An 18,774-nucleotide genomic window follows, 5' to 3' on the forward strand; every position below is an offset into this window, starting at 1 on the left:
TATATATAATGTGTAATTAGCAGTTGCTTCACTGTTGAAGTTTTATGAAATCCCATTATTATATATTTTATTCAAAATGTATGTAACTATACATTTATAAGGTAATGGAATTAAAAAATTAGATGGTGTTTGCAAGACTTTATTGTTGGCAAAGCATTTTACAGACGCTTATTGAACCACACACAAGCCTGTGAGGTAGGCAGGGAGGCCTTTGCCGTCTCTAATTTACAGTCGACCCTGAAACTCAGAGACTTTGGGAGACGTGTCCAAGAATAATAAGTGTGAATTTCCTATTTTGTTGCTCCTAGTCCTACGTATTTTCCTGTATATCCCAAGCATAAAGGGCTAGTCAGTCAGTGAGATGGAGAAAGTCTGAATCTGTGTAAGAAATAAAAGTAACTCAATCACAAATCTATGAAGTTTATGTAAATCAGAGGATAATCTATTCAGACTACATTCTTATCTTGTGAGGTGCATATTATTGATGACTGCCTATGTCATAAATAAGCATATTGGACTGAAGTATAAACCAAGTACAATATTTTTTGACAACTAATTTTAGTTATTGGAATGATTAAATCTTCTGATCTAAACATACTGAAAACCAATGGGGGTAAAAAAAAAAAAAAATCCCAACATTTTGTATAGTCTGAGGTTCGCAGCTAATTTTTTGATTAAATCGTTCCCTGACAGATCAGAATATCTGAGTATACCTTAAATCATTCATTTTATCCATGTAAAAAAGGGTCTTTCCTATTAAAATAAAAGGGGGCAGGAGGAACAGAGACCATGGCCTCTGTGCTTCAGAGCAGTGCACAATTAGTGCATCAAAGTTGCATACATTATAGTGCAAGCAGCAAATCCCCATGCTCCATCAATTTTGTATGGAGAAAGGAAGTGGGGAGGGCAAAAGAAAATGGTACGTACAAGTCCATGAAGTGGCCTGGTATCTTGGATATTCCTCATGCCATTTAAACACAAGACAAAGCTAATGACATCTGTCACAACAACAGAGTGCGGGGCTCAAGAGTCCACCCAGAAAAGTGGAAAAAGAGGTCATAGTTACCTTTGCAAGTTTCATTCTGCAGTGTACCACCCCTAGAAATCAGAGTCATAAGTGATTTTGAACCTTTCTATTGAGTTTTGCTTTTGAAAATAAAATCACAACATATTGAAACAAATATCATGTTTGGCTTAATTCAGGTATTCTTAATTAAACAGTACCACAGACTTTATTGAGCAATTGAAAATATACAGAAGGAACAATAGCTTTTTCTTTTTTTTTTTTCTTTTTTCTTTTTTTTTTAATTTGACTTTCTTCCGATTAAATAACCCAGTTTCAATCGTGAAAAGGGCACTTGTTTCTACAGTGGCTGTGGACAACTTGCTGAGTTCCAAGTACTGTTTCCACGCTTCTTCCTTGTCATGGCTGAGGTTATATCTCCACTTGCTTAGGAAGCAAATTCTAGAATGTTGTAAGAATTGACCCCCTAAGTTGTTCTTTCAGATTCTATTTCTCCATAGAGTTCAGCTAACTTTTTAAACTCCGGTCCCCAGTCACCAAGGTAGTGATAGTCCTGGTCTGATTGTGTCGTGGCTGAATCCAGCGAGCTGACAGACCCCGCTTCTGATCTCTGACCCTCATAGGCATACGTCTGAAGAGAGTCATAAGGGGGGACGCTGGGATCTAGATCAGCTTCTGCCAGTCTTTGCTTAATAAATTCCTGAACATCTATACTTTCCAGCGTGGACAGTGTCTGGTGTCTGGGGGTGAGTTTCACTTCAGGTCTGATATCTCTCCGGTACTTGAGCTCCTCAGCAGCAGATGGATTCCTCAAGGCTGTGATGTCAAAGGCCTCGGTGTCTTCCTCCCCGCCACCCTCATCGTCATAGGTGACCACATTCTCCCGTACATCCTCCTCTGAAATAATCAGGGGCTCTTTTTTGCTGCGTCTCAGGGTGATAAAAAGTACAACAATCGCTGATGGAAAAAGGAAAGAGGATGAAGAGTTAGAAACAAAAAATGGTCATTTTTGGAGATTGGAAATCAGCAATTTCCAACCCAATCATCAACTATATTCCATTTGGCTTGCATTACAACACAACCCTGATTTCTGTACTCTCTGCATAACACCTCAATGGTTTTTAATATCTCGAAGAACATAAAAAAATGATTATATCTACAAAACATTGGAAATCATTGATCTTTTCTAGAACCCTCAAATATTCTCCTTTGCCAGGCTTATGTATTCAGGATACTTGAGTCATGTTACAGTATAACCTCAGGTTTACACTGAGGGAAACTGATGCTGGAAAAGCACTATGAAATTTTGAATGGAAAAAGAATGGTATGTATGGTCCTATCTATAGGTACTAGTCCTTGTAGGGAGATGCACTAAAGGCAGGATACCTTTTAAGTTTCTGTAAAATAGGAAGGTGTCTCTACTGTAAACCCGTGACTTTTGATGCTTTGGTTTCTAGCAAATATTTCACATGGTTGACTTCTTTTGTCCATTATCCTTTAGAATAATATTATCATGCATTAATAATTGCATTTATCTATCAAGCTGTTATTTGTCTATCAAAGGTGTTATTTTATTTGTATGCAAATTAAGTTTCATAGGAATTTTTCAGTTTGCAGCTTGTCCTGGTCATAACTTCTTAATGTTTACAGCAGCTCTGGGACTTTCCTCATTTTTAAAATGAGGAAATTGGAACTCAAGAAATCATGTAAAAAAGGGTCTTTCCTATTAAAATAAAAGGGGGCAGGAGGAACAGAGACCATGGCCTCTGTGCTTCAGAGCAGTGCACAATTAGTGCATCAAAGTTGCATACATTATAGTGCAAGCAGCAAATCCCCATGCTCCATCAATTTTGTATGGAGAAAGGAAGTGGGGAGGGCAAAAGAAAATGGTACGTACAAGTCCATGAAGTGGCCTGGTATCTTGGATATTCCTCATGCCATTTAAACACAAGACAAAGCTAATGACATCTGTCACAACAACAGAGTGCGGGGCTCAAGAGTCCACCCAGAAAAGTGGAAAAAGAGGTCATAGTTACCTTTGCAAGTTTCATTCTGCAGTGCACCACCCCTAGAAATCAGAGTCATAAGTGATTTTGAACCTTTCTATTGAGTTTTGCTTTTGAAAATAAAATCACAACATATTGAAACAAATATCATGTTTGGCTTAATTCAGGTATTCTTAATTAAACAGTACCACAGACTTTATTGAGCAATTGAAAATATACAGAAGGAACAATAGCTTTTTCTTTTTTTTTTTTCTTTTTTCTTTTTTTTTTAATTTGACTTTCTTCCGATTAAATAACCCAGTTTCAATCGTGAAAAGGGCACTTGTTTCTACAGTGGCTGTGGACAACTTGCTGAGTTCCAAGTACTGTTTCCACGCTTCTTCCTTGTCATGGCTGAGGTTATATCTCCACTTGCTTAGGAAGCAAATTCTAGAATGTTGTAAGAATTGACCCCCTAAGTTGTTCTTTCAGATTCTATTTCTCCATAGAGTTCAGCTAACTTTTTAAACTCCGGTCCCCAGTCACCAAGGTAGTGATAGTCCTGGTCTGATTGTGTCGTGGCTGAATCCAGCGAGCTGACAGACCCCGCTTCTGATCTCTGACCCTCATAGGCATACGTCTGAAGAGAGTCATAAGGGGGGACGCTGGGATCTAGATCAGCTTCTGCCAGTCTTTGCTTAATAAATTCCTGAACATCTATACTTTCCAGCGTGGACAGTGTCTGGTGTCTGGGGGTGAGTTTCACTTCAGGTCTGATATCTCTCCGGTACTTGAGCTCCTCAGCAGCAGATGGATTCCTCAAGGCTGTGATGTCAAAGGCCTCGGTGTCTTCCTCCCCGCCACCCTCATCGTCATAGGTGACCACATTCTCCCGTACATCCTCCTCTGAAATAATCAGGGGCTCTTTTTTGCTGCGTCTCAGGGTGATAAAAAGTACAACAATCGCTGATGGAAAAAGGAAAGAGGATGAAGAGTTAGAAACAAAAAATGGTCATTTTTGGAGATTGGAAATCAGCAATTTCCAACCCAATCATCAACTATATTCCATTTGGCTTGCATTACAACACAACCCTGATTTCTGTACTCTCTGCATAACACCTCAATGGTTTTTAATATCTCGAAGAACATAAAAAAATGATTATATCTACAAAACATTGGAAATCATTGATCTTTTCTAGAACCCTCAAATATTCTCCTTTGCCAGGCTTATGTATTCAGGATACTTGAGTCATGTTACAGTATAACCTCAGGTTTACACTGAGGGAAACTGATGCTGGAAAAGCACTATGAAATTTTGAATGGAAAAAGAATGGTATGTATGGTCCTATCTATAGGTACTAGTCCTTGTAGGGAGATGCACTAAAGGCAGGATACCTTTTAAGTTTCTGTAAAATAGGAAGGAGTCTCTACTGTAAACCCGTGACTTTTGATGCTTTGGTTTCTAGCAAATATTTCACATGGTTGACTTCTTTTGTCCATTATCCTTTAGAATAATATTATCATGCATTAATAATTGCATTTATCTATCAAGCTGTTATTTGTCTATCAAAGGTGTTATTTTATTTGTATGCAAATTAAGTTTCATAGGAATTTTTCAGTTTGCAGCTTGTCCTGGTCATAACTTCTTAATGTTTACAGCAGCTCTGGGACTTTCCTCATTTTTAAAATGAGGAAATTGGAACTCAAGAAATTACTCTAATAACTACAATCTAAGTCTAAGGACAAATAAGGTGCAAGAGCTTGAACCATACCTATGACTTCTCATATCAGAAGTGATGATGTTTCCATCACTATATTCTACTTCATTATTTTAAAAATATGGAACAAAGAACTGAAGTGACCAGTTGGACATGTGGCTTAGGGTTACTTTGCCAAATACAGTCAAATTAGTCCTTATTTCCTACAATGTTGTGACCATTAGATGAATTGATAGAAATGCATGTTGGGTCCTTTGTTTTGGCCATTTTTCAGTAGTTTCAAATTATTCTACTTGATAGTATTAAACCATTACTAAGTAGAATTACCTCACTACTACTTTGTGTCATTAGGCCCAATATCCTTCACTTCATCTCTACAAACTGTTTGTTTCTTGCTTAGTTGATAATATTCTAGGCTTTTATTAGTAGGTATTAGGTTCATTAGTATTTTAAATATTCTTTACAATATAATAATCAGAAGTACATTCAAATGGTTGTTAGATTAGCAAATAATGCAGGAAATCCAATTAAGTGTGAATTTGAGATTATATAAGTGTGAATTTGTATTATATATGTTTAATATAAAATGAATAACAAAATATATATGTATACTGTATGCATATATGTATATATACTATATGTGTATATATAATTATATATAAATATAATTTAGTATGTCTCATGCAATATTTGGAATATATACATATGTACATATCTCAAGAACACATTTATGATATATATATCCCAATATTATTGCATGTGACTTACTTATGGTATACATATTATAGTATACATATATATGTATATATATTTATATATCATAAGGATTATTAGAGCATTATTTATTTATATATAGCATAAGTATGTCTCATAAAATATATCTGTAGGTGTATATGTGTCTGCATGTACACACAAATATACACCTAGATATATATTTTAATCTGAAATTCATATTTCAATATTATATTTTATCTATTTATATCTATATACTGTATTTTATCTGGAAACCCTAATTATATGTAAGCGTCAGCAAATGGTTGTAAAGCAAACACATACCAGGTTAGCTATCCTCTGGTGAAGAATGTACCTGGAATCTTAGAAAGTGCCTTTTTATCCTACCTCTAAAAAGTAACTTCTATTCTCACTTCTATTGTTATTATTTTCTTACTTCTCTTTATAGTTTAACCCCTTTTGTGTGCACCCTTAAGCAATATAGATAAGCTTTGCCTGTATTTGCATTAGATATCATAGTGTACATGTGCTTACAACTTGAAAATATGGAGAGGAAGAGAAATAGATTTTCAAGCCAGAAGTAGAAAAGATAATTGTGAGAGGGAGATCTACTGTTATATGTGGAAAGAGATGCTCATGGTTCACTGGGAGGAATCTAAATTTGGAAAGAAAAGGCAAGTGGGAACTTTTGGGGATGAAATATAAAAGCCAAAACATTTTTAGACAGAGTCAGAGAATTATCTGGAAAAGCATGGAATAAAAGGATACTGAAAAAGTAATGGGACAAAGTAATGGGGGAGATGGTTGCAGGCATGAGAAGCACTGTGAATCTGGAGGGGAGTAACGACAGCAAGGTGAGAATGAAATGCCCATGCTACACGTGGCTCTGCTTCACAAGTGCTCTGCTACAAATAAATCAGTTTCTCATACACGTTGCTTATACTTCAAAGACATTTTCTAAAATAGCACTTTATTTTTGAAGAAAGAGACTTTTGCTGAATGTAGTAAATATGCATTTGATACTACACTGTATTTTAGTGTAAACTCAGTCTAGAGCTTTCTAATACAACAGCTCAAGCAGCATCCTCAAGCAAATCATTTCATCATATTCAGAGGTTTAGATTTATCATTGGTTATATATTTCTGCTCATCTTTATAATCGAGTGAGGAGGCTGTTCTAGATTAAAACATCTATTTCTATGGACTGCCTAATTTTAGTAAAATTTCTTACTTTTGTTAATAAATCAAGTTATTTTCCTTTAGGTTTAAATATTTGGTGGTTGATGTCAAGGGAATTTATGTGAGTACATACAAGGGAGAATGTGATCAACACTATTATCAAATTATGGAGGTAATTTGCATCCTTCAGCGATATTAGGATCATGTTTGCCTAATGAAACATAGGAGATATTGTTGGATTCATTATTATGACTGTTTATATTTGCTATTCCCCCAAATTTAAGAAAATATTCCTGATATATTTTAATTTAAAATATAGATATTAGTTAAGTTTGAACTTTGAGCTTTTACATTTATCTCTTTTCCATGTAGTGACCAATATTCTTAGTTTTTTTTATATACCTATTTAATATGCAGATCAACATATAATGGTTAATCATACAATCTGAGACACTTTTAGGGGTGAAAATGTTGTTTACAGTCACATCAGTACATCGAGAGAAATATGGATAAATGGTCCCTCTAGTCAAAAATTAATTTAGACCAATTCAGAGAAGAATGTGGAAATGTGGATGATAAGATGTGCTCTTAAGGAATCGCTTTATGTTCATGCTTGTTTGGTAGGTGTTTCTGGAGCAGATGGCACACAGTTGACACTCCAACAACAATTCCATGTGGATGAACAAAGCATCCTATTTGTGAAAGGGGCAACATGGCATTCCGTTATGTGAATCTTTGTGAATGGTAATAGCCTCAGTAAGAAAATAATTTTTAAATATTTTCAAATCAGCTTATGGTTACCAATAATATCGAACACATAATTTTACTTGAAGACATTTATTACATGTTTGAAAACCAAAATAAATGTTTCCTAAAAGCCACAAGACCAAATTTATTTCATGAGAATGAGTGAGAGTAATATTCATATACACAGATTTGGAATTTAACTTCTTGTTTAAAAATTGGCAATCAAATTACTACAATGGAATGACAGAACCCTCCCCCCCTAACGATCTATTAAACTATACATATGAAATAAATTACCACTCCTTATGGTATGTCATCTGGGAAAATAAAATACAACAGAGCCAAGGCACTGTAAAAGAAATCATAGATATAGAGCTTGTCCTTCATTAAAAATTATAAATGATTTATGGTATTTTAAAATTTGGTTATATAATCTGGATTGAAACATAAATAAACTATTATTTTTGAGAGGTCCTTATTTTAATGAATATTTTATTCTTGGTTAATATATTTTTTCTATTGTTTTATCTTTGAGTTTGGCCAGAATTTTAAATACACTTGACTAATTTTTTATTCGAGAAAATTAAAATAAATTTCTTAAGTGCCATTAATTTATTTTATTAAAAAGGGAATTCATATTTGGGGAAACATTTTAAAATTTATTTTCTCATATATTTTACTTATTTATTTCTCTTACCATTCTGGTGCTTGGAGTTCTAATGAATTTTGAGTTTTCATAATTTAAATCGTCATACAACTTGCATTTGAATACATTATGTACTGTCTTCCAATCCGCTTCCAGCAAATACTTTTGACAGCAGATTGTTAAACCCCTTAATATCACTTGATTCCTTTTTATACCATCATATGTTAACATTAAATTTGGTAGAATGAGGTGGTACATGTCAAGATTATTTTATTAGCTTCTGTAGTGCTTTTGATTACATCTGATCATGGCACTTCTCAGTGAAACTTCTTTTTCAAACCAAGGGTAGCCCACAAAGTCATTTAAGACAGATCTGGTGATAGACAGGCTGGCAGTTACTACCTCATCGATTCCACCTTCATCTCCCGATGCCTCATTTTCCTCACACCAAATCCACTCTGATCTCCATTAATCAAGAAACTTATATCCAAGGATAGGCACAATTTAGCTGGTGAACTCATTAGGTCACCTGCTTGTCAGAAATCTGATTCAGATCCTGATTCAATGATTTCTTGTGCCAAGTGGATTAAGGTTTGCTCTGCCAGCTTCTCTGGGTCCTCTTGGCTATTGATGGGGTGAGGTTAGGAAATACATGTTTGATCTGAGAAAGGGTACCTCCAGATTCAAACTCTGATTGCATGAAGCTCCATTCTAAATTATTTCTTTTCCATAAAATAAGTCTAAAAAAAGTAATCTTAATAGAACATAACTCTTAACTCTTGATGTATACATCCACCATTTAATTTTAGGCCCTTTGGTTTTCAAGTAATATTTTCTGGTAATCAAAATATATACATAGATGGAGTCTGAATATACTGTACAATATTGAATTATATTTTCCTATAATAAAACATAAAAAAGCACTGCAAAATTTTATAGGTAGTTCTAAGTTTCTTCTAGGTGAAACTTCATTTTCATAGATTCAGAAATAGAAACAAGAGACTGAATGGATCACCTGAGATCACACCATTAATTAGTGTCAAAACTAGTACTAGGTTTATGCAATCAGAGTCATTTCACAAACAAATGACTACTAGTTAAAACATTTCAATATCGAAATACTCATTTCACAATCTGTTTAGCTGTTATTATTGAATGCTACTTCAGAATTACAAGTTCTAAAAGTTTTACTATGTTTGATGTTGCTGATATTTTCCTTGAAAATTATAACTCACATATTAACCAAAATTATTTTAAAATAGCAAATGACTACATTCTGAGTCTTTTGGCTAGATAGTGTCTGAATAACAACAATGCCACGGATATGATGCATGGACTAAAAGTGTAGATGGCAGAAATCTGATTCAGATCTCGATTCAATGATTTCTTGTGCCAAGTGGATTAAACCCTTACAATGCCATGAAAAATGTAAATTACTTTATAAATAATGATTGTTTAAACCCAAGTCTAAGAAATTATTCTGAAACCTTTGGATAAACTGTAAACACATAAGAGTTTTAATAAAAAGTTAAATGAGTAAATATATCAAATAGCTCCTGTTTTTCATTAGTCCTGAGGAATAGCATAAAATTTACAAATGTTCTTTTATTTATCCCAAAGGGGAAACAACATTTTCATAAAAGGGAAGAATTGTTTTATGAAATAAAAAATGTTATTTTACATAATTCACCTTAAATGTACCTGTGTATTAACATTTTCAATTAGTGTTTAAAGTTTTATCTTAGTACATGAAAATAGTTTTATGATGATAAATGAAAACAGAAGCCATAGTTAACATGACTCCACCGGCTAAACAATTTTCAGAATAAGGACTCTGAAAGAACTTAAATTAGTCACTGAATTCTTTACCTTATGCTTTAAATTAGGAACTCTGATGGGATCAATGTTTGTAGTTTCATTTTGTTTTATTTTCTGGTTTTGGTTTATGAGTTTTTGGTTTAATTTTCAATGACAAAAGTATAATATGTTAATATCTAAAGAAAATAGTATCATGATCAATTAATATATAAATGAATGAAATCTAGAAAGCTTGATTTTTCTTATCCACCGTGCATTCACTGTAAAAGACTATATTGCAATGAAATAATTCTTGTTACGGTGCACAGACCCTCCCTGCTCCACGTTGCTAAGTGCAGTTGATACTTTTTGGTACTCAATTGATTTATCCTCTGAATTTTTGAAATTGTTGAATGGTCTGTCCTCTTTAACACACTTTTTTTCCTTTGACTTCTATAACGTTATATTTCACTAGTTTTCTTTCTTCTTCTCTGACTCCTTTGCTCTCTTTTGCTATCTCATCCTTCTTGAGTTAGGGATCCCATTGGATTTTATCACAGCTCAGTTCTGGTCTATCTTCTCTCACTTTACATTCTTTTTGCTGTAGTGAATTCTGGTGTCACCCAGCTCAGGAAAGATCACGTTCAGCAAGAGATTAAAAGTCTTCTTTGATACTGTTCTAACTCAGCTACATATCTAATTTATACAAGATTACTTAGAAAGAAATAACAAAACTTTTTGGCTATTTTATTTTTAGCCCTAGGAAATTTGTTTCAAGAAAAAGACACTATGTTATAAACATTAGATATTTGTTCACTGATGTGAAATTATTAACATTGCTGTTTTTAAGTGGAATCTCAGGTACTTTCAATAAACATTCAGTTAAAATTTTGATAAATATTTTTATCCAGAGATCTGTATCACTTGATTTCACTTAAAACATCTTGATATTATCTATCTTTCTTCAGTTCCACTCACAGGATATTGTTCAAACTATGCTATGTCTGAGCGAGACACTGCATTGTCTTATTAATCACTCAGCCTACATACTATCTTGCCAGAAGTGGTATCTGTTCTCTACTTCATTCATAGTCATCTTTTTCAAAATGCAGATTTTAATGACAGAACTCTGTTACTTTAAACCTCTCTTTACACTCCTAGAACAAAGCCCACCATCTTTATACCATGACCAAGGAACTCCTCAACTGTCTCACTCCTGCCTAAATTTCCATTCTACTTTCAGCCTTATTCTACCTTGCTCTCCACTCCCTCTGTACAGATAATTTGTCTTCTATTTCAGAAATAAAGCAAGAAACGTTTCTTACAAGAATATCTCTGTCTCGCCAAAACATAGCTGTTTCATTTTGTTTGTTTGTTTTAATGTATGTACAGTACCAAGAGTAAAAGATAAGGCTGCTAATAGAGGTAGAAGGTAGAAGGGAGAAGACATGCTGGAAAAATAAATATATAACCACTCTGAAGTATAAAGCAGAATGAGTCTTTACGTCTATTTTTCTTGTGATAAAAAACTGAATTTTCTGTCTTGTTTTAAATAGTAATTCTAATAATTTCATAGTAATAATAGCTTGAAATACAGTTGTGATATGATTTAGACTAATAAAAAGATAATATAAAATTAAAGAAAACATTTTATTTTTTAACAAATGAAAATCATATTATTTTATTTTAATAAATTTTAATATCTCTAAGGCCAAAATTATTTAGACTTACTACTTTAAACTTCAGCTAACATTGATGATTAACTAATGTTTTAGACTAAGAGGAATTTCCACAAGAAATCTATTTTTTATTTGGTATTCAGATTCATTTTGGAATGGTACCACTTATGTTCTTTGAAATAAATTGTAAAAGCCCATTCAATATGGGATTTTGAATATTTAATATCAATTGTTTCTAAAACAGATCCTTCCCAAAAAGATTTCTCTCATATTCTATTATTTCATATTCTGACATTTCAGCATTTTTAAATCACATTTCAATCAAATTATCTGTACATTAACTATGGTACTGAGAAAGTTAATGAAAAGAAAATCTGTACAGCCATGTTTGTTATCCACATTTGTTTGTAATTGCATCTTAAATATCGTCAAAGTGACTCTCCACCCCGCCCCTCCCACCACGAATGTAGGGTACATTCAGAATTGTCATCATAGAATATAGAGATTTAGAATGACTTACCTAGGAGGATGACAACACAGAGAAGAATAGCGATTAAGGCTCCTGTACTCAAACCCGCCGAGGACAGGAACGCTTCCGCGCGGCAGGTCCGCACACGCCCATCTCTCTCGCATGCACAAACCCTGATGGTGAGGGTGCTGCTGCTGGTGAGAGAGGGGATTCCACCATCAGAGATCATAATGGGGAGATAATACACATCCTGAATAGTTCGACTAAATCTCCTCCGCCTTGTCAGAATGCTGGCTGTGTTATCTATGACAGACATAAGCAAAACAAAATGTACTTAGTAAAGCCGGCATTAGAGATTCACATTTCCTTTAGTGGATACATGGGAATGTGTGAATTATTTTGTTTGCTTGTTTATGAAATGGACAAGGGAACATGAAGGGGTTTATTATTAAAGAGTAACTAATATTGGTTCTCAAACAGATCTATTTGAAAATTAATAGATCTCAAAGTAGAGGAGAGCGGAAATAGTGAGAGACAGAGAAGGGAGGAAGCAATAAACATTTTTGGCATGGACATAACAGTCAAAGGATGTGAAAGGGCACAGACAGCTCAAAGCCAGTAGATTCTAACATTCTGAGTGAGCCAGTGGACCCTTCCCCCAAACCCGTTGACTCTGAATGTAAGTGATAAAAACCAATATTTACATTTTTAGCAAACCATTCAGGTGATATTAATTAATTTACAAAAAGGTTTAAGAGCCATTGGTACAGATAATATATATATATATGGAGACGCCATTTTAACTGACAAACTTTTTTAGACTTAGTTGATTTTTGAAGTGCTGTTGTTACCATGGGCACATCACGGGAAAGTTAGTGAAGAATAAAATATTTAATTCTATTTTTTATGTGCTTTTTAAATGCTATGTACTATACCCTGCATGGGAAGACTTGCTGCCCTAGTTGCAGATTGCTGTCTGGCTCAAGGTCATACCCTTCAGGAGCAGTGCATAATCAATGACTCGTTGCTGCAAGGTTACAAAGGTCAAGCCATTTCCTCGGAATTCAAATGATATTGACATCGACGATATTGAAGGGCAAGCTTAGTTCCTGAGCTTTCCCATGGGTTTCATCATGAAGGCACTGACATTGCATGGTGTCTCACTTTCTCTGGCCAACCGTTCAACCTTTCTTCCTTTTTTGGGGTCCACAGATGTAGATAGACTCCAGTTAACATTCTGATCTCTGAACTCCAATTCAGAGTCAGCTTCTCAGAGAACCCAACCAGTGATTCTATCTATGAGTGAATTACTTTCCATCTAAATCAATAGATATTTATATTTATGAATTTTTTTACTATCATATAATTTTTTTATTTTGAAAATTGGAATCTTGTTACAGATCAGAATGGTTAAGATCATCACGATATAATACCTTAAATATAATCTTGACTGCCAAATTAATGCTATAAAAAGACAATTTTTCAAATATTAAATGTAATATAATAAAACAATTTGTATATATTCTGTATATATAATAAATTATATAATGATATAGATCTCTATCTCTGCATATATATGAATTTTATATATAGTATTAGATATCTATATCTATATCTATCTCTCAGTATATATATTCTGTACATATATATAAAGTTTTATATATTAGATCTCTATATTATTTATCTCTCTATATACATATGTATGTATATATATGTGTGTATATGTTGTTGAAGGTTAAATCTAGAGCATAAATAAATAATCTGATAAGGAATTGAAAAAGATTCTCTTACCTGATAGGAGAGGAATAAAAAAATGTTTAAATTTTCTATTCTGAAGTAGGCTTCAGAATAGAGAAGGGAAGAGAAAAACTGCATGATATGCGTTGTATAATTGTCACAGATATTGTCACAGAAAAGCTGAGCTTTGAGGAAGCACTTCTATCAGTTGTAGGATGTTCCATCATGATTAATATAAACTTATCTATATGCTCAATTCCTTAGTCTAAAAAAAACCTAGGAACTAAGTATTCACAGGCATGAGAATGTTTGATAATCTCACTGCCCGCCCTCTGAAAAAGAGATGTAAGGCACCGACACCTGGTCTCAGTAAACATGAATAATAACGTGTGTGATGACAGGATGCATGCAGGGATAGATAGGGTCTTCTTTTTATGGCTCTGGTTTAGTGTACACTTAACATTCCTAATTTGGAAACATGTTCTCTTTCAGAATAATTACTGGCGACAGAATCGGAAACATGATCAGAATTAAGAAGAAAGCAAACCTATGTTTGTAGTGCACTTTAAGTCCTTAAACAGAAACTCTCAGACACAGAGGCATAAAAACGTTCTTTCTTTTTTTACAGTTGAAAGTTTGACTTTTGAAAAAAAAGAGGATTTAGGAAGCAAAGAGCTGCCCACCTAGAAAGACAGTGCAGCAGCATAATGAGCTCTTGACAAGGGATATTGCATACCTCACCAGAGCTGCAAAAAATGTACTTGGCAGAGGTTCACTGAACTTGAAAAAGAAAACTTTGAACTGAAATGAAAGGTATAGGAAAAAAATATGCATATAAAAATATGCAGATGTGTGTGTGCATATATATGCAGAAAACAAAATTTGTCTAGCTGAAGCTGCAAATTAGAGAAGAACAATGAATCTTTAAATTTTAAAGATGCTTTAAAAAATAAACCAAGCATTATAGAATGTCCTGTGTAACTTCCAAATGGATGAAAAAAAATAATGTGAGCTGAATAAAGAGAAACCATAGCAGGCTGGAACATCTGCAGATAAGTGCTAATTATTAATGTCAAACTAGGGACAAACTCTATTAATAATGTATATGCAAACTTAGTTCTTAATTCTAATTCTTAATAGTTTGGATGAAGACAGAAACTTATAGAACACTTGGAAGCCAAGTTAATATAGCTAATACATTGAATTAAGGTTCAAGGAGATTTTGAACAATAGCACAAGACCTTACATTAACAAGAAGACATAAAGTAAAAACTCATATTAGATTGTAAAGCTTGAAAAGTATCATATGAGAGAGATGGCCATAGAGAGACTAAATAGGTTAAAATATCCTCAGAAACATTTAGTAGAGGTATAGAATTTCTATGCATCTCTTTATGGAAAAGACTTCATTGGGATACTGTACATACTTTTGGGTTTCCTACCTTAAAAGTGATGCTTTAACTCAATGGACTGTATTTAGAAGAACTTGACTGGGATGGTAAAAGAGGTAGAAAAATTTATAGTATGAAGGATCTTTGAAAACACTGAGTGTGAGAACTCTACATGTCACTTATGGATTTAGGTCATAAAAGGTCTCAGAAATTATCCAGAAAAAATTGGCAAACTTTCTTAGTAATTAATATCTTTATGAATGTAATTAATATAGTCTTTATATCCCCAGCCACTAAATCTTTAGTATAATGTAGAAATAGACTTGAACGAGCTTTAATCTTTCAAAATAGATAACAACACATTCTTTATTTTGTTATATATCTGATTTCTTGTTCAGAAAAGGACATGGGCACATAGAGGAGAAATTAGGGTGACTGTCATGCAGATATATAACATTTGACTCATATAAACACATGGTAACGACTGCAAAATAATTGAAATTCAGAGTCCTTTGAAAGCAATAATAAATTTATTTTCATAGCTATAAGAATTGCAGGAATTTTATAATTGACTGGCAATTTTGTAGGAACCTTTCACAAAAATATTTATACTAAAATATACCATTGTGTAGAGAGGTACACTTCCATCACCTATATGTCTACATGAAGAGAAGGCTACAGATTGTGATAGTATAATACGACTTGCATACTGGTTCTGGAATTCAGATATATTTTCTTGAACTAGCAATACGTGTCTGATGATGCTCTCATTCAGTATTTAGAGAGATTTTGAAAGATTCAATCTCTGTGCTACTTTTGTAAACTGTAATACAGTTTAAATTAAAATAAGGCATGCTTTAAAAATATTCCCTGAAGCAAAAACAAATCCTATATTAAAGTCCAGTATTACCTCATATCTTGGAAAGTATTAAAACTATGTGTTCTTCTTAACTCTTAAATTATTAGACACCCATTCACTCCCTGTCACTCCCTGCGAAAGGAGCCTGGAATTTCAACAGATTTCTTGTTTGATAATGTAAATAAAGACACTTTATCTTAAGCCTGGTCTAGCAGACTTAAAATAAAATTTCCAAATCTATCAGAACATACGAGATTCTCAGATGTGGATCTCTTATTGGACTTTTCTGTGTGTGTGTTTGTGTGTGTCTGAAGAGAAAGTAGAAAATCGAAACTTAACTCTCACAACACAGACAAATATGCCTGGCTCCACATGATTTCACTTTTTTTCTGCCCTTCTTGCAGCAGTAAGATCCATTCATAATCTAGCTATGATCAGAGCCCATGCATGAAACAATGCTCTTTTGCTTTCCTTCCACTCTCCTTTCACAAATAGGTACTTGATAAATAATGATTTGAACTGCACTCAGCAGGAACTTGTCTTCTGTTATAGTGTCCTTCTTATGTTGACAGGTATTAAGAAATTAAAACCAAACAATCTAATATGGCTTATATTACTTCAGCCGCATGATCTCCCTACTGAAGTTTTATTCTTCCTTTCGTTTCCTGACTCTCCCTTCCTTTAATCTTAGAATTGCCCTAATCGCAATTTTCAGATGCTGGATTCTGCCTGTTCATTTACGTTTGTAAATATCCTCCTTGCTTTCTTTGTGTTTCTGCCAAACCACAAATGTTTGATCCAATATGTCATTAGGTTCTTATGTGCACCCTGGAATGCCATCCCTTTGACCATCTGCCACACTCCTTCTTGATAATTTTTAAACACCAGATAAACATAGCCATCTATTGTCTCAGTCTTCTGCTTTCAGATTCATAAATAATGCTGGTAAAATAGTCATAACTATCTTAATTGAGTGCTCTATGTATACAGAAGAACTTAGACTATGCTCTCAGAGGAGATCAGTAATCAATTTGTTAATATCCATTTTTTATCAGATGTGATACAGTAAGCTATTCCAACTTGATTTTGCCATTCATCTTTTGAGCCCTATTTTCCCACTCACAGCAGGAAAACATCTCTTTCTGAAAAGAAGCTACCATCTATTATCAACATTTTAAAACCACATTTGAAACTGTTCAATCCTTCTTTGCTATTATGTATGTCTATCTCTGTATACAAGATTGAATATTAGAGACTTTTTAAAAAGAATATAAATATATACAAAAGAAAAATATGAATCTTGAAGAATATCAGCAAATCTGCTCATGAATAACACATACGAATTTCCATAAGAGTGTTAATTTAGGTGGGGAAAGTGATAAAGAATAAAAAGAGAACTTATAAAAATAGAAATCCAACACCAAATTCAAAATAATTTGTAAACATATCACAATAATAATTACAGAAATAGAGATAAGAGCAGTTTACCAAAAAAAAAAAAAAAAAAGAAAGAAAGAAACCCTGTTCTCATTATTTATCACATACCTTTAACTAATACTATTATTTTTAGTAAATAAATGAAAGTAAAATAAATTATTTATGGAGTAATAAAATTTATAAACATTGAAGGAAATTATAAGGAAAAATGATGAGAGAGCTTTAAAAAGCTAACGCATAATCCTATTTTTAAAATGGCTTAAAGTCCCCCCCTACCCCCCAGCCCACCTGAAAGCAGAGGGTGAGATGGATGACTCCTGTAGCATGATGTGGAGGTTCTGAATAAAAAAGGGATTAAGGCAAAAGAGTATAAACCTACATTTTCTCAAAAGGAAAGCAAAACGAAATGGCACAGAATGGTAAAATGTGCCATATTTTTGTTTTGTTTTTATACTTTTATATTGTGGCTTAATGAATACCAGTCAGCTGTCCTTTTGCTTTCAGAGTGAGCAGGAGTATAGAATAAGAAGGTAAGAGATGTGGGCTTGCAAATCTATTAGCAAAAAATATATAAAAGTAAAAACAAAAACAAAAACAATAGAGGTTAAACGAAGGAGAGAACACAAACATTTTTTCTATCTAGAGCAACAGGCCCACTAAAACAAAACAAATCACTACATTGGCAAGTCACACTTCCCCATTTTAGGGTCAAGATTACATACAAACCCTTTGCCTTCTCACTAGTCAAGCTCTGGATTCTCCCTTGGCATAAAGGATAGTGTTACTCTGCCAGGGATGACTGGATAAACGTGGTAAGTGAAGACTGAGATTTGACTGAGAGGAGAAAGAAGATTCTAAGTAGAACAAAAACAACAACGTCTCTGACAGGAGGTGAGTGACTCAGCAGGCACAGCTGCTCCTATATCCACTAGACACTAGCGGACGTTTGGCGCTTCATTTGCAACGATATTCTCAGGACAGGCTATGTGTGCTATTTTACTTAGAAATGGGTGGATCACTAAATGGTCTTTTGAAGCCCTGTGGATAAAAACAGAATTTTAAATGGTTATACTCTGTAGAGAAATTATGCACATTACAACACCAGCTGTGAGTTCTGGTTTGAAGGGCAGAAATAAACCATGGGAATACTGACTACCACAGATCTGACAATGCCAAGGAAGTACAAAATAAACACAAAATCTCTCATGGTTTCCAAAATATATTAAACTAATTTCACTACCAAAGGACTGCGAAATTTGAAAGAAAAAGGCACTACAGATACCTTTTTCATGGCTACACAGTCAAATTTGAAATTATTCCTTATCTTAAACTCAATGCAATGTAAACTCTGAGTTATATTTTTTTTTAGCACAT

The 18,774-nt window shown here is 33.7% G+C and overlaps 1 protein-coding gene across 3 annotated transcripts in view; it reads right to left on the minus strand.

The window, feature by feature from the left end:
* Positions 1–206: 206 nt before the first annotated feature.
* CDH18 (cadherin 18) overlaps positions 207–18,774 on the minus strand; it is a 272,418-nt gene continuing 253,850 nt past the window's right edge. For 2 of the 3 annotated variants that reach the window (XM_023528488.1, XM_023528487.1), the window contains 2 exons: positions 12,028–12,279; positions 3,485–3,975 (listed from right to left, as the gene is read on the minus strand). In XM_023528488.1, the coding sequence (XP_023384256.1) occupies positions 3,485–3,975; positions 12,028–12,279 (743 nt within the window). Of the gene's footprint in view, positions 1,982–3,484; positions 3,976–12,027; positions 12,280–18,774 lie in introns of those variants that run through there. The other variant, XM_011356437.1, reaches the window with a different exon arrangement.

Source organism: Pteropus vampyrus, unplaced genomic scaffold, assembly GCF_000151845.1.
Source record: "Pteropus vampyrus isolate Shadow unplaced genomic scaffold, Pvam_2.0 Scaffold27, whole genome shotgun sequence".
In the NCBI taxonomy this organism is placed as follows: Eukaryota; Metazoa; Chordata; class Mammalia; order Chiroptera; family Pteropodidae; genus Pteropus; species Pteropus vampyrus.